This window comes from Ranitomeya imitator, chromosome 10, assembly GCF_032444005.1.
Source record: "Ranitomeya imitator isolate aRanImi1 chromosome 10, aRanImi1.pri, whole genome shotgun sequence".
NCBI lineage: Eukaryota > Metazoa > Chordata > Amphibia > Anura > Dendrobatidae > Ranitomeya > Ranitomeya imitator.
In genome coordinates, this window is record NC_091291.1 from 109,714,468 (window position 1) to 109,739,438 (window position 24,971).

The 24,971-nt window shown below is 44.7% G+C and overlaps 1 protein-coding gene across 2 annotated transcripts in view; it reads left to right on the top strand.

Annotated features, from left to right (window-relative positions):
- The window catches only part of PRDM2 (PR/SET domain 2), a 132,362-nt gene that overhangs the window by 3,646 nt on the left and 103,745 nt on the right, over nt 1-24,971 (top strand). For both annotated transcript variants that reach the window (XM_069742436.1, XM_069742435.1), the window contains exons 2-3: nt 15,420-15,496; nt 18,717-18,834. In XM_069742436.1, coding sequence (XP_069598537.1) covers nt 15,488-15,496; nt 18,717-18,834 — 127 coding nt within the window. In that variant the 5' untranslated portion in view covers nt 15,420-15,487. The remainder of the gene's footprint in view (nt 1-15,419; nt 15,497-18,716; nt 18,835-24,971) is intronic.

Sequence of the window (24,971 nt, forward strand, 5' to 3'; positions counted from 1 at the left end):
CCAACGCAATGCGACGGGCCGAATCCGACGCTAGTGTGAAAGTAGCCTAATACGGATCAGTAAAATACGGCTGATAGGAGCTGGGGCATAGAGAAGCATTGTACCGTATGCAATCCGTATTTTCAGCACCTCTTACGTCCGTAAAACACGGTAGTGTGACGCCGGCCTAATACTGTAGGGCTTCACGCTCTCTGATAGAGAATAGAAACAACTTTCACAGTTGTGTCAATGAAAAACAGCCCTTTTCTGGCACAAACAAGATAACAATTATCTTTCTAAACTGTGGCAAAGCAACAACAAGGTCTCACCCAGAAAGCAAATCAGGTCCTACATTAGGCTCAGTTTGCTGACGTTTATTGGTTGCTTTCCAGTTCCCACACATTAGACTCACCTGAGCCCACTATAGCTGCCTTTTTGTAAGGCCTACAAAACTGGGACTGGAGGTATTGGAGCGACCTGTCCCACCCCAACTCTTTTGGTCCTTCCTAAATACCAGACCCAAAATATGGCCCCTTTTAAAACCTTTTCGGCAACCTACCATTGCTAGAGATTTCAAATACAGCACAGAAATGCATAACTATCACCCATGAATTTTCCTCTTTTGTATGTATGTGTGTATATATATAATATATTTTCGGCTGAATCCGAGGAAAAAAAATCAGACTCGCGCACGGCCCCATGAAATAACACAGGTCCGAGTGTGATCCGATGTTTTGTTGGAAGGCACTCGGACAGAAAATATGGTGGTGTGAGCTAGTCCTTACACCAAGGTCATATCAGATTGTCATGGGTTGGACTTCATCAATAAACATTTATTGCTTTAGCTAAGGCCCCAATTGATAAAACAGTTTTTTTTTGCCAGAATTTTGGTGTAAGACTGTTTAAAAAAACAAGCAAACAAAAAAAACATTAACCATTTTTATGACAGTCCAGGCAGGCATCACCATTTTTAGTCTCATTAATGTTTTTGGCTATTTATAGTACATCCATTAAGGTTATTGGAATGGCAGGAGTTTTTCCCCGTAGTTTTCCTGGTGGGAGTTCCCCATTTTAGCACTCAGACCCTCTGCTAGAATAGGGGACTCCTCATCTGCTGGACATTAGTATAAAAACCCCAAAGTCTTAAAAACTCAGTGCTTTTGACACTTCGCTATTGATTTCTGTTCTGTATTACATCGACAATCTACTGATTTGTATGGAATACTGTAATGAGTAACCATCCCCCCCAAATCAATAGTACACATAAACTATTTTATAAAATTGATTATTTTATCAGAGAAATCCTATTTCTTTCTCCTCGTGGATTGATCTTTCACTCTCTATGGGTAGAATCTGTATTTGCTGAAAACATGTTCACATTACTCAAATAGGAATTGATCTTGGTGCTCATAAAGTTGTATGGAGAGCTTAATTAAAGTGTAACTATTGTGTGAGTTGAACTTGCAGCAGAATGTCTGTGTCTGCCTCTAGCTCCTCCCTAGAATGTTTGTCTGCCTCTAGCTCCTCCCCAGAATGTCTGTGTCTGCCTCTAGCTCCTCCCCAGAATTTCTGTGTCTGCCTCTAGCTCCTCCCTAGAATGTCTGTCTGCCTCTAGCTCCTCCCCAGAATTTCTGTGTCTGCCTCTAGCTCCTCCCTAGAATGTCTGTGTCTGCCTCTAGCTCCTCCCCAGAATGTCTGTCTGCCTCTAGCTCCTCCCCAGAATTTCTGTGTCTGCCTCTTGCTCCTCCCCAGAATGTGTGTCTGCCTCTAGCTCCTCCCCAGAATGTCTGTCTGCCTCTAGCTCCTCCCCAGAATGTCTGTCTGCCTCTAGCTCCTCCCCAGAATGTCTGTCTGCCCGTAGCTCCTCCCCAGAATGTCTGTCTGCCTCTAGCTCCTCCCTAGAATGTCTGTCTGCCTCTAGCTCCTCCCTAGAATGTCTGTGTCTGCCTCTAGCTCCTTCCAAGAATGTCTGTCTGCCTCTAGCTCCTGCCTAGAATGTCTGTGTCTGCCTCTTACTCCTCCCTAGAATATCTGTGTCTGCCTCTAGCTCCTCCCTAGTATGTCTGTGTCTGCCTCTAGCTCCTCCCCAGAATGTCTGTGTCGGCCTCTAGCTCCTCCTCCTTAGAATGTCTGTGTCGGCCTCTAGCTCCTCCTCCCCAGAATGTCTGTGCCGGCCTCTAGCTCCTCCCTAGAATGTCTGTGTCTGCCTCTAGCTCCTCCCTAGAATGTCTGTGTCGGCCTCTAGCTCCTCCCTAGAATGTCTGTGTCGGCCTCTAGCTCCTCCCTAGAATGTCTGTGTCGGCCTCTAGCTCCTCCCTAGAATGTCTGTGTCTGCCTCTAGCTCCTGCCTAGAATGTCTGTCTGCCTCTTACTCCTCCCTAGAATATCTGTCTGCCTCTAGCTCCTCCCTAGTATGTCTGTGTCTGCCTCTAGCTCCTCCCCAGAATGTCTGTCTGCCTCTAGCTCCTCCCCAGAATGTCTGTGTCGGCCTCTAGCTCCTCCCTAGAATGTCTGTGTCTGCCTCTAGCTCCTCCCTAGAATGTCTGTGTCTGCCTCTAGCTCCTCCCTAGAATGTCTGTGTCGGCCTCTAGCTCCTCCCTAGAATGTCTGTGTCTGCCTCTTACTCCTCCCTAGAATATCTGTCTGCCTCTAGCTCCTCCCTAGTATGTCTGTGTCTGCCTCTAGCTCCTCCCCAGAATGTCTGTCGGCCTCTAGCTCCTCCTCCTTAGAATGTCTGTGTCGGCCTCTAGCTCCTCCTCCCCAGAATGTCTGTGCCGGCCTCTAGCTCCTCCCTAGAATGTCTGTGTCTGCATCTAGCTCCTCCCTAGAATGTCTGTGTCGGCCTCCAGCTCCTCCTCCTTAGAATGTCTGTGTCGGCCTCCAGCTCCTCCTCCTTAGAATGTCTGTGTCGGCCTCTAGCTCCTCCTCCCCAGAATGTCTGTGCCGGCCTCTAGCTCCTCCCTAGAATGTCTGTGTCTGCCTCTAGCTCCTCCCTAGAATGTCTGTGTCTGTCTCTAGCTCCTCCCTAGAATGTCTGTGTCTGCCTCTAGCTCCTCCCCAGAATGTCTGTCTGCCTCTAGCTCCTCCCCAGAATGTCTGTGTCGGCCTCTAGCTCCTCCCTAGAATGTCTGTGTCTGCCTCTAGCTCCTCCCTGGAATGTCTGTGTCGGCCTCTAGCTCCTCCCTGGAATGTCTGTGTCGGCCTCTAGCTCTTCCCTAGAATGTCTGTGTCTGCCTCTAGCTCCTCCCTAGTATGTCTGTGTCTGCCTCTAGCTCCTCCCTAGAATGTCTGTGTCGGCCTCTAGCTCCTTTCTAGAATGTCTGTGTCTGCCTCTAGCTCCTCCCTAGAATGTCTGTGTCTCTCTAGCTCCTCCCTAGAATGTCTGTGTCTGCCTCTAGCTCCTCCTCCCTAGAATGTCTGTGTTGGCCTCTAGCTCCTCCCCAGAATGTCTGTCGGCCTTTAGCTCCTCCTCCTTAGAATGTCTGTGTCGGCCTCTAGCTCCTCCTCCTTAGAATGTCTGTGTTGGCCTCTAGCTCCTCCCTAGAATGTCTGTGTCGGCCTCTAGCTCCTCCCTAGAATGTCTGTGTCTGCCTCTAGCTCCTCCCTAGTATGTCTGTGTCTGCCTCTAGCTCCTCCTTAGAATGTCTGTGTCGGCCTCTAGCTCCTTTCTAGAATGTCTGTGTCGGCCTCTAGCTCCTCCCCAGAATGTCTGTGTCGGCCTCTAGCTCCTCCTCCTTAGAATGTCTGTGTCGGCCTCTAGCTCCTCCTCCTTAGAATGTCTGTGTCGGCCTCTAGCTCCTCCTCCTTAGAATGTCTGTGTCGGCCTCTAGCTCCTCCTCCTTAGAATGTCTGTGTCGGCCTCTAGCTCCTCCTCCTTAGAATGTCTGTGTAGGCCTCTAGCTCCTCCCCAGATTGTCTGTGTCGGCCTCTAGCTCCTCCCTAGAATGTCTGTTTCTGCCTCTACCTCCTTCTTAGAATGTCTGTGTCTGCCTCTAGCTCCTCCCTGGAATGTCTGTTTCTGCCTCTAGCTCCTCCCTGGAATGTCTGTGTCTGCCTCTAGCTCCTCCCTAGAATGTCTGTGTCGGCCTCTAGCTCCTCCCTAGAATGTCTGTGTCGGCCTCTAGCTCCTCCCTAGAATGTCTGTGTCGGCCTCTAGCTCCTCCCTAGTATGTCTGTCTGCCTCTAGCTCCTCCCTAGTATGTCTGTGTCTGCCTCTAGCTCCTCCCTAGTATGTCTGTGTCTGCCTCTAGCTCCTCCCTAGTATGTCTGTGTCGGCCTCTAGCTCCTTTCTAGAATGTCTGTGTCTGCCTCTAGCTCCTCCTCCCTAGAATGTCTGTGTCGGCCTCTAGCTCCTCCCTAGAATTTCTGTGTCTGCCTCTAGCTCCTCCCTAGTATGTCTGTGTCTGCCTCTAGCTCCTCCCTAGTATGTCTGTGTCGGCCTCTAGCTCCTTTCTAGAATGTCTGTGTCTGCCTCTAGCTCCTCCTCCTTAGAATGTCTGTGTCGGCCTCTAGCTCCTCCCTAGAATTTCTGTGTCTGCCTCTAGCTCCTCCCTAGAATGTCTGTGTCGGCCTCTAGCTCCTCCTCCTTAGAATGTCTGTGTCTGCCTCTAGCTCCTCCCTAGAATGTCTGTGTCTTCCTCTAGCTTCTCCCTAGAATGTCTGTGTCGGCCTCTAGCTCCTCCTCCTTAGAATGTCTGTGTCTGCCTCTAGCTCCTCCCTAGAATGTCTGTGTCGGCCTCTAGCTCCTCCCTAGAATGTCTGTGTCGGCCTCTAGCTCCTCCCTAGAATGTCTGTGTCTGCCTCTAGCTCCTCCCTAGAATGTCTGTCTTCCTCTAGCTTCTCCCTAGAATGTCTGTGTCTGCCTCTAGCTCCTCTCTAGAATGTCTGTCTGCCTCTAGCTCCTCCCTAGAATGTCTGTGTCTGCCTCTAGCTCCTCCCTAGAATGTCTGTGTCTGCCTCTAGCTCCTCCCTAGAATGTCTGTGTCTGCCTCTAGCTCCTCCCTAGAATGTCTGTCTGCCTCTAGCTCCTCCCTAGAATGTCTGTGTCGGCCTCTAGCTCCTCCCCAGAATGTCTGTGTCTGCCTCTAGCTCCTCCCTAGAATGTCTGTCTGCCTCTAGCTCCTTTCTAGAATGTCTGTGTCGGCCTCTAGCTCCTCCCCAGAATGTCTGTCGGCCTCTAGCTCCTCCTCCTTAGAATGTCTGTGTCGGCCTCTAGCTCCTCCTCCTTAGAATGTCTGTGTCGGCCTCTACCTCCTCCTCCTTAGAATGTCTGTGTCGGCCTCTAGCTCCTCCTCCTTAGAATGTCTGTGTCGGCCTCTAGCTCCTCCTCCTTAGAATGTCTGTGTCGGCCTCTAGCTCCTCCCCAGATTGTCTGTGTCGGCCTCTAGCTCCTCCCTAGAATGTCTGTTTCTGCCTCTAGCTCCTTCTTAGAATGTCTGTCTGCCTCTAGCTCCTCCCTGGAATGTCTGTTTCTGCCTCTAGCTCCTCCCTAGAATGTCTGTGTCTTCCTCTAGCTTCTCCCTAGAATGTCTGTGTCTTCCTCTAGCTTCTCCCTAGAATGTCTGTCGGCCTCTAGCTCCTCCTCCTTAGAATGTCTGTGTCTGCCTCTAGCTCCTCCCTAGAATGTCTGTGTCTGCCTCTAGCTCCTCTCTAGATTGTCTGTGTCTGCCTCTAGCTCCTCTCTAGAATGTCTGTCTGCCTCTAGCTCCTCCCTAGAATGTCTGTGTCTGCCTCTAGCTCCTCCCTAGAATGTCTGTCTGCCTCTAGCTCCTCCCTAGAATGTCTGTGTCTGCCTCTAGCTCCTCCCTAGAATGTCTGTGTCTGCCTCTAGCTCCTCCCTAGAATGTCTGTGTCTGCCTCTAGCTCCTCCCTAGAATGTCTGTGTCTGCCTCTAGCTCCTCCCTAGAATGTCTGTGTCTGCCTCTAGCTTCTCTCTAGATTGTCTGTGTCTGCCTCTAGCTCCTCCATAGAATGTCTGTGTCTGCCTCTAGCTCCTCCATAGAATGTCTGTATCAGCCTCTAGCTCCTCCCTAGAATGCCTTTCTCTGCCTCTAGCTTCTCCCTAGAATGTCTGTATCAGCCTCTAGCTCCTCCATAGAATGTCTGTGTCTGCCTCTAGATCCTCCCTAGAATGTCTGTGCCTGTATAGACAATAGCTCAATTTACAGGGCTTAATATATTTAATTAGGGGCTGATTTCAGACGTCGGTTTTTCTCATTCGAGTGCTATCTGATTTTGATCTGAGTGTCGGCTCAAACTCGCCCATGTAAGTCTATGGATCTGTGAAAAAATTGGACAGCACTCAAATGCCATCCATGTACTGTTTGTTTGTTTTTTTTTTTTTGCTTTTCCCGGACTGTTTAATAGGAGAAGTTTGAGACCGCTCTATTGGATTTTTTTATTTTTTTATCATCTAAGAAAAACCGTTGAAGCGCTGACCAAAATCTGATCGTAAAAACTGATACTCAGATCATAAACACTGGAGAAATTCGCACCATTTTTTCCTCTCACTGATATTTGAATGAGCCATTAGGGCTCGTTCAGACATGTATATAGCATTCGTGTGCTGTCCATTTTTTTTTTTTTTTCTATGTACCCTAGATCACCAGTTTTGATTTGATGTTCGAATCCATATAGCACATGTCTGAGATATTGCAAAGAAAATGTTTGCATCCACTGTAGCATTTATTTTATTTATTTTACTATTTTATTTGTAAACCTTGTAATGTTGTTAAATAAAAACTACAGTTAGATTTACAAACCCTCATCATATAAAGTGCAATATTTAACCCTGTCCTGGCTGCAACTGATCAGGCTTTTAATGGATTTTCAAAGAGTTTGCTTTGATTTTTCTCTGTAGCGACTCTCGGTGTTCTCGACCGAGCGGCCTCCCCAGTCTATACTATCCTCCTGTGACTTGCGGGAGGCAGAGTGTGATGGAGCAGACGGTCTCTCTTGTGTTACTTGACATCTGCTACAGGGAGCTGCTTTTTCAATGGGCAAATATAGTACAGAGTAAGGTGTGATTCTTGGGTTGTATCCAAATTTTAATCATCTCTACAGTAATTGGTTTCTGGATATTCGTCCTTCTAAAAAGATACAAAATGTATAAAAAATACAAGAGCATTTAGGATAACGTCCTTCTCTGCAGGTTTCAAAAAAAAGACTTTGTTTCAATTTTTCTTAAAACAAACAAACAACAAGTGGCGCATAAGATACATTTCCTATTTTACATTTCAATGTCACTCTGTTTTTTATCTAATGACCATAGTTAATGGATTTGTGGTGTTGATAGTGTGGACACCTATTTCTTTTCAAACTCCTTCAATCATGCCTCCCATTCAATAGGACCCTCACCAGCAGAACAGAGGGTCTGCTGACCCCTTCACCAAATCCTGGAAGCCTCATTCTCCATTTATTTAGCTAGAGAGGCCCCCTCCACAGTGGATACGCCATAAGTATGGTACCAAAGATCGAAATGACTCTTTAACACGGTTTTCATCAGGGTTCCTAGACTGTTTCCTTTTGGTTCATGCTGTAAAGCCACACATTAGGCTACTTTCACACTGGCGTTTTTTGCCAGACGTCGCAATGCGTCGTTTATGGCAAAAAACGCATCCTGCAAAGTTGTTTGCAGGATGCGTTTTTGCCCCATAGATTAACATTGGCGACGCATTGCGACGCTTTGCCACACGTCGCAACCGTCGTGCGACGGTTGCGCCGTGTTGTGGCGGACCGCCGGGAGCAAAAAACGTTAAATGTAACGTTTTTTTGCTCCTGACGGACCGCTTTTTCCGACAGCGCATGCGCGGCCGGAACTCCGCCCCCACCTCCCCGCACCTCACAATGGGGCAGCGGATGCGCCGGAGAAATGCATCCGCTGCACCCGTTGTGCAGTGCGTCAAACGCTAGCGTCGGAATCTCTGCCCGACGCATTGCGACGGGGAGATTCCGACGCTAGTGTGAAAGTAGCCTTAATCTCCTAGAAGCCACCATTCTCGACAGTGTGTAAATATTGTCTTTCGAAGGACAGACCACAGTATCTTCTCTAAGTTCAATTTTTTTTTTTACGTGACTTTCATATTTGGAACTCTTATTTTTTTCCTTATTATTAGCACTTGTATCGTGTCCTTTCCCTGTGTGTTGTCATTTCTTTGTGTTTTTTTTATTTGATGTTTCTTTGCACTTTTTATTTTTCAATAAAACCTTTTTTTTTTTTGTTTAGTATTTTCTGCGATTGGAAGTGCACTTTTTTCTGTGCAGCTTTTTCTTCCGCTTCTCATTTGCCTATAAATGGGACCACAAAGGTCTTATCTAAATAAGAAGATAAGAAGCAAGAGCATGGAAAAGTTGTGAGCGAGAGCTGCCAACCAAATGATCAACCGAACCAGCGTTTGGCCGACAACCATTTTTTGTATATGGTGCCCCTTAGATTTTTACCTACTTTTATTTCAGGATCTTGCTGCCGAGAAGGGTAATTTTTTTTTTTTTTTTTTTTTTTTTTTTTTTTCTGGAAACCAAAAAATATTTTCACCCGACTTGCTCATCTGGCAATTGGCCGCCTGTTTACACTGCGCGATTATCGTGAAGAGAGCCTTCCTAACAACACTCATTGTGTAATTGTGTGTAAATGTACCTTAAGCGATACGAAAAACTTCTGATGGTGGTTTATATCCATTAAAAAACAAAAGGCCCCCCTTTTTTCCGAAATATAACATCCCCTTTATTCTTCTTTACATCTGCTATCGTACGAGTTCTGGAGAGTTTGTAAGGACCAATGCATTATTGCGGCTGTTTATTGTCAAATTTTTGGCATTTTGTACCTTTTTTTTTTTTTTTAACCAAATTCATCTTTCCATTTTCACCTTTTTGAAGTCTATTTCATGTGTTCACCTGCTGGTTATTTATTTTTTATTTTTTGGGGGAGGGCGAGATTTGCAACTGTAGTCATCTTTTTAAGGTTTGCAGTTAGGGATGTCCATATAAAGATTATAAATCCATGCTTATCCCTTGAGAAAGCACGTGGGCGAAACGCGCGTCGGGGCATTTGGTGCAGTGGTGTTTGTGATTTAGAACGGGTAAGCATTGATTTATTATCTTATATAAGGACATTACTAATGTTAGGTTCCCATCATCCGGGTATATGTATGTACATAGGTCTGTGACCTTTAAGGATGTGTTGTGAACTTCATATGGGATTGGAATATGTGTATATACTATACAATGCTATGTGATATGTATTGATGTATCACCACTGCTTTATATGGATTTTGGCTTAGTCTTTTGAGATCCTCATATGTTATGATGTGTTTTTAAGATTAATTTTCAATAAACTTTATTGATTTTTATACCTTGAGCGTTATAGTGGTCTATGAGTACCTTGTACTCCTCTTTAGGTGGTATAGTTGATTTCTCAGTATAATCAATGGAGAGGCCGCACAGCAATGCTTCTAGCCGGTAGTATTTTGCTGTTGGAAGCTTTATTTTGATATGTGCCACATCTGTCATTCGCATCAGATTTATAACGGAGATCTAATGTCCATGGCCACAAAACACTCATGGCCTCTGTATGTGTAAAGTGGTTGTCCATAGCAACCTGTCAGACATTGGCGTTCATTTTGAATCTGTTCTGTAAATCTGAAAGCTGGAAATGATTTTAGAGCGTCCAAGATATGATAAGACCTGAGGTGACTCTTTGTAGATGATGCCCGCGTCCTCTATCTTGGAGTGCGGGGATCTCAGATCAGAACCGATGTGTTATTTATGCGGTTGGGTCTTTCCTGTCAGGACTGTAAACAGGACCGTCCTATTCTCTTCCCATTCCCGTGTAGCGGTGGGATATGGGGTAATGAAGGGTTAATGTCACCTTGCTATTGTAAGGTGACATTAAGCCAAATTAATAATGGAGAGGCGTCAATTATGACACCTATCCATTATTAATCCAATTGTAGTAAAGGGTTAAAAAAACACACACACATTATTAAAAATTATTTTAATGAAAAAATCACAAAGGTTGTTGTAATAATTTATTCTACGCTCAATCCACTCACTGAAGACCCTCGATCTGTAACAAAGTCAAAATAATAAACCAACAATATACATACCTTCCGAAGATCTGTAAGGTCCAATGATGTAAATCCATCTGAAGGGGTTAAAACATTTTGCAGCCAGGAGTTCTGCTAAGGCCGGCTTCACACTTGCGAGTTTTACGGACGTAAGAGCGCAGAAACTACGTCCGTAAAACTCGCAAAAAATACGGCACAATTATTCTCTATGCCCCTGCTCCTATCTGCCGTATTTTACTGATCAGTATTATACGGCTTTCTACGGCCGTACAAAATCGCAGCATGCTGCGTTTGTCACCGTACTGCGCAAGAAATACGCCAATGAAAGTCTATGGAAGCGTGAAAAATACGGATTACACATGGACAAGCAGTGTGACTTGCGAGAAATACGCAGCGCTGTTAGAGAGAAAAGCCGGTAATTCAGTGCGGTGTACAGTAAAATCACACTGACAGCTTACAGTAGAATAGGTAGAATAAATGTGGACACATAGAATAGGTATATATATATATATGTCAGTGAGACACATATATGTATATATATTAATATTTATTCCAGCGCTATACAGCTTGAAAGCCGGTAATTCAATTACCGGCTTTTTCTTTCTCCTTCCTAAACCCGACATGATTTGAGACATGGTTTACATACAGTAAACCATGTCTTCTCTCCATTTTTTTTGCAGATTCCACACTACTAATGTCAGTAGTGTGTATCTGCAAAATTTGGCCGTTCTAGCTCTTAAAATTAAAGGGTTAAATGGCGGAAAAAATTGGCGTGGGCTCCCGCGCAATTTTCTCCGCCAGAGTAGTAAAGCCAGTGACTGAGGGCAGATATTAATAGCCTGGAGAGGGTCCACGGTTATTGGGCCCCCCCCTGGCTAAAAACACCTGCCCCCAGCCACCCCAGAACAGGCACATCTGGAAGATGCGCCTATTCTGGCACTTGGCCACTCTCTTCCCATTCCCGTGTAGCGGTGGGATATGGGGTAATGAAGGGTTAATGCCACCTTGCTATTGTAAGGTGACATTAAGCCTAATTAATAATGGAGAGGCGTCAATTATGACACCTATCCATTATTAATCCAATTGAATGAAAGGGTTAAAAAAAAACACACACATTATTAAAAATTATTTTAATGAAATAAAAACAAAGGTTGTTGTAATATTTTATTTAACGCCCAATCCACTCGCTGAAGACCCTCGTTCTGTGAAAGAAAAAACATAATAAACCAACAATATCCTTACCCTCCGCAGATCTGTAATGTCCAACGATGTAAATCCTTCTGAAGGGGTTAAAACAGTTTGCAGCAAGGAGTTCCGCTAATGCAGGCTGCTCCTCGCTGCAAAACCCCGGGGAATGAGGCTAAATATAGATCAATGATCTATATTTAGCTTCATTTGCGGTGAGGCGCCCTCTGCTGGCTGTTCATAGATCGTGTGAACTTACCTAGAAAGCCGGGGAGCTGGAGAGAAGACATGGTTTACTGTATGTAAACCATGTCTCAAATCATGTCGGGTTTTAGCAAGGAGAAAGAAAAAGCCGGTAATTGAATTACCGGCTTTCAAGCTGTATAGCGCTGGAAAAAATAGTAATATATATACATATATGTGTCTACTGACTATATATATATATATATTTTTTTTTTTTCTTTTTGGGACACATGGATCATTTCTATAGCGGTATGTTGGTTTTGCAAGCCTGCGAGAAAACCACGCAGTACGGATGCCATACGGATTACATACGGAGGATGCCATGCGCAAAAAACGCTGACACACCCTGCCTACGGAGGAGCTACGGACCACTATTTTCGGGACTTTTCAGCGTATTACGGCCGTAATATACGGACCGTATTGTTTTACGCTGTGTGCGACGCCGGCCTAATGCAGCGCTACTCCTTGCTGCAAAACCCCGGGGAATGAAGGTAAAGTAGGTCAATGACCTATATTTACCTTCATTTGCGGTGAGGCGCCCTCTGCTGGTTGTCCCTAGATCGTGGGAACTTTCCTGAAGGGGATATGAGATGGTTGACTGTATGTAAACCATGTCTCATATCATGTTGGGTTTAGGAAGGAGATAGCAAAAGCCGGTAATTGAATTACCGGCTTTCTGCTATCTAGCGCTGTATGAAGTAATAATATATATACATATATGTGTCTCAATGATATATACACTAGATTGTGGCCCGATTCTAACGCATCGGGTATTCTAGAATATGCATGTCCCCGTAGTATATGGACAATGATGATTCCAGAATTCGCAGCAGACTGTGCCCGTCGCTGATTGGTCGAGGCAACCTTTATGACATCATCGTCGCCATGGCAACCATTATGACATCTACGTCGATACTGTGCCCGTCGCTGAATCAGAAATGTGAGATGTCTACGTCCTTTATGACATCATCGTCGCTGTGCTTAGCGGCCTCGACCAATCAGACGCGGGATTTCTACGTTCTTTATGACATCATCGTCGCTGTGCCCGTTGCTGATTGGTCGAGGCCTGGCGGCCTCGACCAATCAGAGACGCGGGATTTCTACGTCGATGCTGTGCCGGTCTCTGATTGGTCGAGGCCTGGCGGCCTCGACCAATCAGAGAGCCGGGATTTCCAGGACAGACAGAAAGACGGAAAAACCCTTAGACAATTATATATATAGACAGTGGGGCAAAAAAATATTTAGTCAGTCAGCAATAGTGCAAGTTCCACCACTTAAAAAGATGAGAGGCATCTGTAATTTACATCATAGGTAGACCTCAACTATGGGAGACAAACTGAGAAAAAAAAATCCAGAAAATCACATTGTCTGTTTTTTTAACATTTTATTTGCATATTATGGTGGAAAATAAGTATTTGGTCAGAAACAAACAATCAAGATTTCTGGCTCTCACAGACCTGTAACTTCTTCTTTACGAGTCTCCTCTTTCCTCCACTCATTACCTGTAGTAATGGCACCTGTTTAAACTTGTTATCAGTATAAAAAGACACCTGTGCACACCCTCAAACAGTCTGACTCCAAACTCCACTATGGTGAAGACCAAAGAGCTGTCAAAGGACACCAGAAACAAAATTGTAGCCCTGCACCAGGCTGGGAAGACTGAATCTGCAATAGCCAACCAGCTTGGAGTGAAGAAATCAACAGTGGGAGCAATAATTAGAAAATGGAAGACATACAAGACCACTGATAATCTCCCTCGATCTGGGGCTCCACGCAAAATCCCACCCCGTGGGGTCAGAATGATCACAAGAACGGTGAGCAAAAATCCCAGAACCACGCGGGGGGACCTAGTGAATGAACTGCAGAGCTGGGACCAATGTAACAAGGCCTACCATAAGTAACACACTACGCCACCATGGACTCAGATCCTGCAGTGCCAGATGTTTCCCACTGCTTAAGCCAGTACATGTCCGGGCCCGTCTGAAGTTTGCTAGAGAGCATTTGGATGATCCAGAGGAGTTTTGGGAGAATGTCCTATGGTCTGATGAAACCAAACTGGAACTGTTTGGTAGAAACACAACTTGTCGTGTTTGGAGGAAAAAGAATACTGAGTTGCATCCATCAAACACCATACCTACTGTAAAGCATGGTGGTGGAAACATCATGCTTTGGGGCTGTTTCTCTGCAAAGGGGCCAGGACGACTGATCCGGGTACATGAAAGAATGAATGGGGCCATGTATCGTGAGATTTTGAGTGCAAACCTTCCATCAGCAAGGGCATTGAAGATGAAACGTGGCTGGATCTTTCAACATGACAATGATCCAAAGCACACCGCCAGGGCAACGAAGGAGTGGCTTCGTAAGAAGCATTTCAAGGTCCTGGAGTGGCCTAGCCAGTCTCCAGATCTCAACCCTATAGAAAACCTTTGGAGGGAGTTGAAAGTCCGTGTTGCCAAGCGAAAAGCCAAAAACATCACTGCTCTAGAGGAGATCTGCATGGAGGAATGGGCCAACATACCAACAACAGTGTGTGGCAACCTTGTGAAGACTTACAGAAAACGTTTGACCTCTGTCATTGCCAACAAAGGATATATTACAAAGTATTGAGATGAAATTTTGTTTCTGACCAAATACTTATTTTCCACTATAATATGCAAATAAAATGTTAAAAAAACAGACAATGTGATTTTCTGGATTTTTTTTTCTCGGTTTGTCTCCCATAGTTGAGGTCTAACTATGATGTAAATTACAGACGCTTCTCATCTTTTTAAGTGGTGGAACTTGCACTATTGCTGACTGACTAAATACTTTTTTGCCCCACTGTATATACCTATTCTATGTGTCCACATTTATTCTACCTATTGGACTGTAAGCTGTCAGTGTGATTTTACTGTACACCGCACTGAATTACCGGCTTTTCTCTCTAACACCGCTGCGTATTTCTCGCAAGTCACACTGCTTGTCCGTGTGTGATCCGTATTTTTCACGCTTCCATAGACTTTCATTGGCGTTTTATTTGCGCAGTACGGTGACAAACGCAGCATGCTGCGATTTTGTACGGCCGTAGAAAGCCGTATAATACTGATCAGTAAAATACGGCAGATAGGAGCAGGGGCATAGAGAGTAATTGTGCCGTATGTTATGCGAGTTTTACGGACGTAGTTTCTGCGCTCTTACGTCCGTAAAACTCGCAAGTGTGACGCCGGCCTTAGTAGTTTGACCTGGATTCGTTGGGGAATTGGGAGCCATACACTTTCACGAAGTCTTTACTTTTTTATACAGAGTTTGACGGACATTTTATTATTATTTTTTTTTTTTTTTCTGTCAGATTTTGTGCGACTTCAACCACAAATGTCAGGGACTCTGAGCTGAATGTGGGAAGGTCTTACAAATGGTCAAGAAATTCAGGATACGAGTGTTGTTAATTATGCAGACGTAAAAATATCGTGAAGGACGAGCCTTGCCAATAAATGCCTCTGTGATGGATCTATATTGCAAGGACGGCACCGAATTCTGGGTCTCTGTGCGTTAAAATTTGGAGATTAAATGCAAAATAATAAAGTGCCACACATGAATTTAGTTGGAAGCTTTTGTTCAGAAATTAGTTTCTTACATTTTTTTTTTAAATTAGTTTCTCATAGAACACGCAAACCGTATAGTTTTTGGGGGCTGTTCACATGTCCGTGTTTTTCATGGACCAAGTGTTCGCGCGAGAATGAAGGAGAAAAATGTGCTGATATCTATCTATCTATCTATTCAAGAAAAATTTATGCCAGTGAATTAAAAAACAAACAAACCCCATGGAACAAAAATGGATAAAACTATGAACAAGCCCATAGGTGAGAAATTGTTTGTATTCTTTTCTCGTATGCAAAAACTAAAAATGAAAGTCTGATGGTTACAAAATTGTCAATACAGCGTTAACATTTTTGTTTTCAATCTTTTCAGCGCACGTGTAATCCTGGACGTGGCGACTTTGGGATGTGTGGCTTCTTGGAAACCACCAGCAGCACACGATGAATCAGGTAAGTGAAAAAAGCAACCGGAGATCTGTCCAATGTCCTGTAGTGGGATAGAATACGGTCACAGAGGTGAAACGCGGAAAATGTCACGTTTCTGCATGTGGAATAAAAGGGTTAACATTAACCTCCATTTAAAAAAAAATTGTAAATGGTAAACTTGTGTCCAAAATACATGTTAAACGAAAAAGTGGCAATGGACGAGCTGGCATGAGAGAAAAAACTCCATACTGTGGTTAACAATGTTGGATCCGCTAGGCGCTGCTCCACCGGCACTGCCGGCAGCGGCCATCCTTGGCAGTATCGGTACAAAACAAGTCCCATTTGGCCTCCTTTGTGTAGAGGAAGCAGGAGGCAGAGCGTAACATATGATGTGGCTTCTGACAGCGACACCATCAGCTTTAGGGCTCGCTCCCACTTGCGATCTAATTGGGCGAGTACAATCCGCTAAAATATCGGATTCAACTCAGTCGAATGTTAAGCTATGGGACCGCTCACATCTGCGATCATTTTCTCATGCCAATTCGGCATTGCAACATGCTGCCATTGCATCCCTGAATCGGATCGCACGCACCCATGTTGTCTATGGGTCCGTGTGAAACGTCGCACTGCACTCTGATGTCACTTGAGTGCAGTACAATTCTTTCGGACGCCCGCAATGGAAGAGATGCAGCTGTGCTGCGATCCTCGAGTCCCCTGACACCCCGGGGTGTAACGAATGCAAGAATCACACTAACGTAGAACGCAGCTGAGTGCCATACTATCAAACACCGCACAGCGCTCGGCCCAGTGTTATTCTACGGGGCAGCAGCTCTTCACACTCCCCAAATGGATAATTTTTGCACCTTGTGTGCAAGGTCCCTGGCAGTGAGGTAGGCAACTACTCCCAAAAGGGGTTTATTTTTGGACCGTTTTAACAATTCAAGTATAATAAAAACTTTGATACTGCAGTCTGTTATTAAATAGACTGTTGGCTCCCACCGCTTGCCATCCATTCTCCCCCCAGTTAATGTTCACACAATACGGGTTTGCTGCATTTTTTTAATGCAAATTTTAAGCTGCGTTTTTATAGTACTATCAAAATTCCTCAAATAATTTCATCAAATTGCCCTTTTTTCCTAAATGGCTTTATGGTTTCATGTTGTCTTGCATTGGTGACCTAACACCTTACATGTTTTCATGTTTCTGTGGTGGAAACAAAGCTTAACTTTGGGATCCCAAAAAACGTGACAATACCCTGTGACATCACTGTGTATTATCCCTGTACTGTGACATCACTGTGTGCATTATCCCTGTACTGTGACATCACTGTGTATTATCCCTGTACTGTGACATCACTGTGTATATTATCCCTGTACTGTGACGTCACTGTGTGTATTATCCCTGTACTGTGACATCACTGTGTATTATCCCTGTACTGTGACATCACTGTGTGTATTATCCCTGTACTGTGACATCACTGTGTGCATTATCCCTGTACTGTGACATCACTGTGTGCATTATCCCTGTACTGTGACATCACTGTGTGTATTATCCCTGTACTGTGACATCACTGTGTGCATTATCCCTGTACTGTGACATCACTGTGTATTATCCCTGTACTGTGACATCACTGTGTGCATTATCCCTGTACTGTGACATCACTGTGTCTATTATCCCTGTACTGTGACATCACTGTGTGTATTATCCCTGTACTGTGACATCACTGTGTCTATTATCCCTGTACTGTGACATCACTGTGTGCATTATCCCTGTACTGTGACATCACTGTGTCTATTATCCCTGTACTGTGACATCACTGTGTGTATTATCCCTGTACTGTGACATCACTGTGTCTATTATCCCTGTACTGTGACATCACTGTGTGCATTATCCCTGTACTGTGACATCACTGTCTGTATTAGCTGTTTCTCTGTGCCACCACTGCTTACATTGTATGTTTGCATTTTTTTTCGTAGCTGCTGACAGCATTTTCTTTCCGCACCAGTAACCTCCCGCCTTAGGTTTCATTTCTCATTCATAAGAGACTTCTGAGCTGTAATTTTTTCCCTTTTCATTCTCTCATCTGTGATGTTTGGCATGAAAACATCTGACTGTCAAAGACATAAATGCTGGGAAATGTGTCCTCAGCTGGAGCGAGTCCTGCGATGTGTCCTCGCTGTACTCGGGACTGATGGGAGAGAAGTGTAATTAGAGGTTACATTGATCCCGATCAGGCTCTGGCGGGGGCAGCAATGGCAGCTAAATAAATGTGCATCGATTCCCTGCCGCCTACAGGTCGTACGAGTTGGTAACACAAATTTCCATTTTACAGGGGAGATGGAGGTGTCAGCAGGTTTTTGCTATTTAATCTGACAGCAGCATAATGTAGGGGCAGAGACCCTGATTCCAGCGCTGTGTGATTTAGTTTACTGGGTGCAGCAGTTGTGATGGAATCACAGTTTTCTGTGCTGCAGATCAAGCGGAGCTTAAATGCTGAGCCCTGTATAACACCACCCACAATACTGATTGGTAGCTCTCTGTGTACATTGACAGCAAGCTACCAATCAGTGGTGGGGGCGGGATTGTACAGAACAGCAGGACAAGGTGGCACGAGACACCTGGTCCTGTAGTGATAATCTCCTGCTGATAAAACACTGATTTTATTGAAACTGCCCAGTAAGTGACACATTTCCAGAATCCGTGTCTCAGCCCCTATATAATGGTGCTCTCAGATTACATACCAAACACCTGCTGACAGATTCTCTTTGAATGGATATTTTTGACATATCAACAATATTTTTCCAGGGGTATTTCCAAATTTTGAAGTTAGCCCCTAACTTTCCAATTGCTGGGTTCCGACTGTTTGGTCCCTCCAGGATCCTGAGAATCGGACCCGCTATAGAGCCCTGTGTGAATGGAGCAGTGGTCGACCATGTGCACTGCTTTTCCCATTCATTCTTATAATGGTGCGGAAGACCAGCACAACATAGCACTCGCCCATCTCCGGGACCCCCATTAATTGAGCGGCAGTGCGCGCGATCGACCAATTATTAGTTATTTCACAGTAAATGCGAATGTTGTCGGACTTGTCTGCCTCCTAGATGATCAGAGGATGCGAGGGTCACCATTTTTTTGTGATCTCTATTAGGTGGGATATCTGAGAGTTTTCCTTGGGGGGCTTCTAATGACCAGTTACATGTTTACTGATGGTAATTAGCTGTTGTCTTCGTGCTTTGACTTGTAGGATGCAGTAAAACCTCCAGAGGTAGCGGAGACGTTGGCTGAAGTGCCTGAACATGTTCATAGGGGGCTTCCCGAGGAAGTGCTGCTCGCCCCCTCCGCTGTTCATCAGTTGAGACTGGGTGAGTTCAGAAAACTGCAGTGATTTTATTTTTTCTTAGTGTATATCATCCATTACTGTGATCAGGTAACACCATGATGTTCTCGTCTAATAATCATCGTTGGTGGCGTTTCCATTTTCATACGTCATAGCTATGTCATCACTTAGAGGTTTTCCCCAAATCTCTGGGGTTCCTCCGCTGATCATGTCACCCCGAGACCGAGCCTCTGAGGAGCCCTGCCGGAATGGATCAGAGGGGGTCCATGTCTGACCTCTGTAACATTCAGGCGGTCCTTTTTTGAGATGGAGCTTTGCCGAGTCCCATTCTGGGGATCGTTGAGGGTGGTCCCTTGAGTCAAACCCCCAGTGATCAGCAAGGTATCCCCTGTCCTATGGGTAGATGATAACTTCAGATTTTGGGAAGGCCCCATTAGTGATCACTGGAGGAATGATCTTTGAGGCCCCCTGGTCATCCTGAGATGGCCCCCTGCTTTTGTGCTGCATCTTTTCTAAAGTGGCCCCTGTAAAAGGAAACTCTGTGGTGGGATTGTAGACCGTGGCCTCTTCGCTCTCGGGATTAGTCGGTGTCCCAGCTGGTCAGACCTCCAGTGATCATTTAAGTGATGGCGTGTTCTAGCAGTATCTTACCCCTTACTGCAGTGTGAAGACCCCTTCAGTTCTCTAGAAGAGGAGAAGACTCAATCAGATGTCCGAGATCAGACCGCTAATGCACAGACTGGCGCAAGTCTCCCATGACATGACCACTTCATGGAGAGCGGCGGCCGGTCCGTGCACTGCGCTCCAATCTCATACTGATTAACATGGATGTTTAATTAAGCCTTAAAGAGGTATTCCCATCTCCCAGATCCTATCCCAATATGTAATAAGTGTAATAATAATAATAATATTAGCAAATACCTTCATTTAGTAATGTAGTAATAGTTCTTCTGATTCGCTATATCCCTTTCCTCATGCGCAGGCATTGCAGGACCTTGAGTATCCATGGTTATTTAGCTAGTTGCTAGTGGTCGTAACCATGGATACGTGAGGTCCTGCCATGCCTGCACATGAGGAAAGAGATATAGTTAATCAGTAGAACTACACTACATTTCTAATTGGAAGTATTTGCTAATATTATTGTTATTACACCTACTAAATATTGGGAAAGGATCTTTAACTCCTTGAGCGTGACTATTAGAAACATTTGTAGTGTAAGTGGCCGCAGCGAAGAACCCCTTGAACAAGGTTTCTGTGCTGGGTCTTTCTCTCTGGTGTGATGAAGTATCATTTCTCATCTCTAATGGATGCTGATCCGTGCTGTGTGCAGACATTGAGTATTTCATCCAGATAGTTCTGCAGCAAAAAAGTGTTGTCTGGAAAACGGCAATGTAAAATACGCATGATTTTGACATTTGAATGGGTAAAAAACAGTGCAAAAGAATTGACCAGCTGCAGACCAGAGAAAAAGCTGATGGTTCAAATCTGCAAGGAAGAAAAAAAGCATCATGTGCATGACATCTCGGAAATCTCATTTATTTTGCTGGTAGCATAAAACTTTTTTTTTGTTTTTTTGTTTTTTTTCCCCGCAGAAAAAAAAAACACATGGAAAAAATGAGATAAACATAAGCCTTTAGGTTGGTTTTACATATCTTTTTGTTTTCTCGTTATTGTATATTTTCAATGTGCCGGATTCATTTTTGATCCGTTTGTTGGTTTTTACAATCCTTGTTGCATCTTTTTTTTTTTTTTTTTTTTTTTTTAACAGTCCAAACAATAGCCGACACTCACCTTCTTAAAAGAATTGATTTTATTAATCCAGTAGTATAAAAGGCACAAAAATGGTTGAACACAACAGCACAAAAATTAAAAAAAAAGACCAAGCAGGTCTGAAACATGTTGCTGGGAGCGCAGTGGATATTTCATTTATGCCTTTTTTTTATAGTACTGGATTAATAAAGCGACGTTGATTCATAACATGGATCAAAGTAGGACATGACTCAGGTTTTTTTTTTCTTTTGCAGAAAATCAGTCCGCAAAAAAAACAAAAAGGAGAGGGACAAGATTAGACACATTAATTGTAATGGTTAAAATGAATTGACCATTACAATTGTAATTATTCCTGTACCAAAAACTAGAACATTTCTTAATGGTTTCTTTTTATGTGTTTTTGATGTTTTTTTTTTTTTTTTTTACACCACCATCTTGAATGGTTGAAAAACACTGCAAAAAAACTGAAAGAATTGATATGCAGCAGATTGAGGGGAAAAAATCACCGCTGCTCAAAATACTCAAGGAAACAAACGCACAGTGCTCCTGAGATTTTAGAAATATTACATATTTTTTATGTAAAACACAGCTTTTTTTTTTTCCCTTCCCCCCATGACGGCACACCTGAGAGAGGGGATCCACCCAGTCAGGACAGGAAACCCTACTGAAAATAAAAGGGCAGTACCTCTCCGTCGCTTCAGCTCTATCAATCAGTAGAGAACTACGCCTTCAAGATGGAGTCCATCAACACAACCACAAAACGTCTGTTCCCTCACTGCTTCATGGCAGTAATAGACTTAAAAGATGCGTATTATATCCCAATACATCAGCATTATCGGAAATACTTGAGAGTAGTGCCCTACATACAAAACCAAGTGAAGCATTACCAATATACAGCCCTTCCATTCGGCCTGTCTACAGCTCCCAGGGTCTTCACCAAAGTGATGGTAGAGGCAATGTCATACCTCCGATCCCGGGACGTAGTGATTGTCCCATACCTGGACGACTTCCTTGTGGTAGGGAGGACCGAGACCCATTGCTCCCATCAAGTAACCGAGGTAACGTCAACTCTAATAGAGCTGGGATGGATAATAAATACCCCCAAATCAAGATTAGTGCCAGTAAAAGTACAGTTCTTCTTAGGGTTAATACTGGACTCCGAGCGTCAGCTCTGCCTCCTACCGGAGAACAAGGTGGCCAAAATAATGAACCTGGTTCGTATAGCAATACATCAGCCATCAATGACCCTAAGAAAAGCAATGTCCCTACTAGGCTCATTAACGTCTTGCATTCCGGCTGTAGGATGGGCACAATTTCACCTGAGACAGCTGCAGTGTGAAGTTCTGTCAGCTCAGAAACTGTTAAGAGGGCATTTAGAAGGAAATCTATATCTTTATCTGGGCGTAAGAGATTCCCTAATTTGGTGGACTGTGAGGGAACATCTCACATTGGGGGTCCGGTGGCAGAAAACGGTCGAAGACATCATCACGACCGACCTAAGCGGTATAGGTTGGGGGGCTCATCTGAGGTCTCATTAAGTACAAGGAACCTGGTCCTTCCAAGAAAGGAATCATGGCTCAAATGAAAAAGAACTATGGGCAGTGGAAAAGGCCTTGAAACATTTTCTCCTCTTGCTCCAGGGCCGCCATACTCGAATCATGACGGACAATCAAGCAGTGGTGGTTTATATCAATCTCCAACGAGGGACGAGGTCCCGGGGCCTCATGGAGGTGTCAAATCTACTTTTCCAGTTGGCAGAACAACACTTGTCATCCCTCACAGCACTACACATAGGGGGTGTAGAAAACACACAGGCAGACTCCTGAGTCGCAGAGGTCTGAGACAGGGGGAATGGTCCTTGAACCCCGGGGTGTTCCAACAAATAATACAAGCCTGGGGTGCACCAGAAATAGACTTATTTGCCACCTCACACTACAAAAAAGTCAAAAAATGATTCTCCCTAAACCCAAGAGAGCATAATTTTGCAGTAGATGCCCTGCTAATACCGTGGAGGTTCTCTCTGGCCTATGCATTCCCCCCCGATAGTGATGGTTCCAACAGTAGTCCGGAAGATCAGAGAAGACCGAGCAAAAATAATACTCATAGCTCCATTCTGGCCAAGAAGGCCATGGTTCTCCCTTCTAAGGCAGATGTCATTAATAGACCCATGGATTCTGCCAGAAGTTCCGGACCTGTTAACACAAGGACCAGTGACCCACTCTCAGGTGAAGGGCTTCCATCTGGCAGCCTGGAATTTGAGAGGGCGTTACTGAGTCGCCAGGGATTTTCACCAGGGTTAGTCTCCACCCTTTCGAAAAGCAGAAAGCTTATAACATCTAGAATCTATGGTAGGACGTGGAAAAAGTTTCTTGACTTCCTGGGTGAACCGTTGGGGGATGTAGCTCCAGTTGGACTCATCCTAGAGTTCCTGCAGGCAGGGTTGCAACTCAGGTTAGCAACTAGCACCCTTAAGGTTCAAGTTTCAGCCTTGGGTGCCCTATACAACTGCAACCTAGCATCAAATAGGTGGGTTTCACGATTCATAAAATCCTGTGGCAGGTCTAGGCCAGTTATTGTCTCAAAACTCCCTCCTTGGGATCTAAATTTAGTCTTAGAAGCCTTAACAAAAGACCCTTTTGAGCCTTTGCAGGAGTTGTCACCTAAATTACTCACCCTGAAAACAGTCCTACTGGTAGCCCTAACATCGGCCCGTAGGGTAGGTGATTTACAAGCTCTGTCGATATGCCCTCCTTATACTCAGGTTTTTGACAACAGGATAATTCTAAGACCAGACCCGGCGTATCTCTCCAAGGTGGTCCTAAAATTCCATAGGAGTCAGGAGATTACTTTGCCATCGTTTTGTGATAATCCTAAAAATCCTGGGGAACAAAAGTTCCATATCTTAGATGTAAGAAGATCTATGTTACAATACATGACCATGACTAGTCAATGGAGGAAAGACCAAACCCTATTTGTAGCCTTTTAGGGTTGTAAAAAAGGGTGTGGGGTAGCTCAAAGTACCATTGCTAGATGGATCAGGGAGGCCATTAGTCTATCCTATTCTGCGAGTGGCACTCTGGTTCCTGATGGCATCAAGGCTCACTCCACCAGAGCCGTGGCTACCTCCTGGGCAGAGAAAGTTGAGGCATCGATTGACCAAGTTTGCAAGGCCACTACCTGGTCCTCACCCTCAACTTTTTTCAAACACTACCGGCTAGACCTTTCATCCTCTGATGACCTAACCTTTGGTAGAAGGGTACTTCAAGCTATCGTCCCTCTCTAAGGTTTTATTCTACAAAAGTCTCTCAGGTGTGCGGTCATGGGGGAAGGGAAAACACCAAGATTACTTACCAGTAGCTGTTTTTTCCAGAACCCATGACGGCACCTGTATATCCCCCCCCCCCTTATCACCTTTTCGGTGTGCACTATAGTTTTGGGTGTGTTTAGTTCATATGATGTGGTGATGGATTTGCCATGTGTACTAAACAGGGGGGCCTCTCATGCTCTGAAAACCAACTGAAGCGAGAGAGAGGTACCGCCCTTTTATTTTCAGTAGAGTTTCCTGTCCTGACTGGGCGGATCCCCTCTCTCAGGTGTGCCGTCATGTGTTCCGGAAAAACCGGCTACCGGTAAGTAACCTTAGTGTTTTCTCCTCGGTAAGAAAAGCGCAGCAGAAACGCAGAATGTGAACAAGGCTGTGTTTGCATTTATAGTTAAGCCTGTGTTGCAAAGTCCGTCAGATGTGATGGTAGGAACAACACTGCATGTAAGCATTATTTGTCATCTGAGTATGATTGATGGCCCCCAAAATGGTAGACCCCAATTATAGATTGGGAATTGTTGGGCACTGTGACACCGGAACATGGTCGTATTTATAATGAAGGTCTGTTGAGTCTGGTAATTTGTTTTTTTTTTAAAGATGAAAATATTTATTATGCTTGTCTGTATAGGACCAACATAAAGTTTATAACGCTTACCATAAACATTTAGTGGTGGTGGTCTTGTGGTGACTGCGTCATGGCTTCCACTCGTAATGTATCCAACCAGTGACTGACTGCTATAGGGTCCGTCATGGCTTCCACTCGTAATGGATCCCACCAGTGACTGACTGCTATAGGGTCCGTCATGGCTTCCACTCGTGATGGATCCTACCAGTGACTGACCGCTATAGGGTCCCTCATGGCTTCCACCCATGATGGATCCCACCAGTGACTGACTGCTATAGGGCCTGTCATGGCTTCCACTCATGATGGATCCAACCAGTGACTGACTGCTATAGGGTCCGTCATGGCTTCCACTCGTAATGGATCCCACCAGTGACTGCTATAGGGTCCGTCATGGCTTCTACTCATGATGGATCCTACCAGTGACTGATTGCTATAGGGTCCGTCA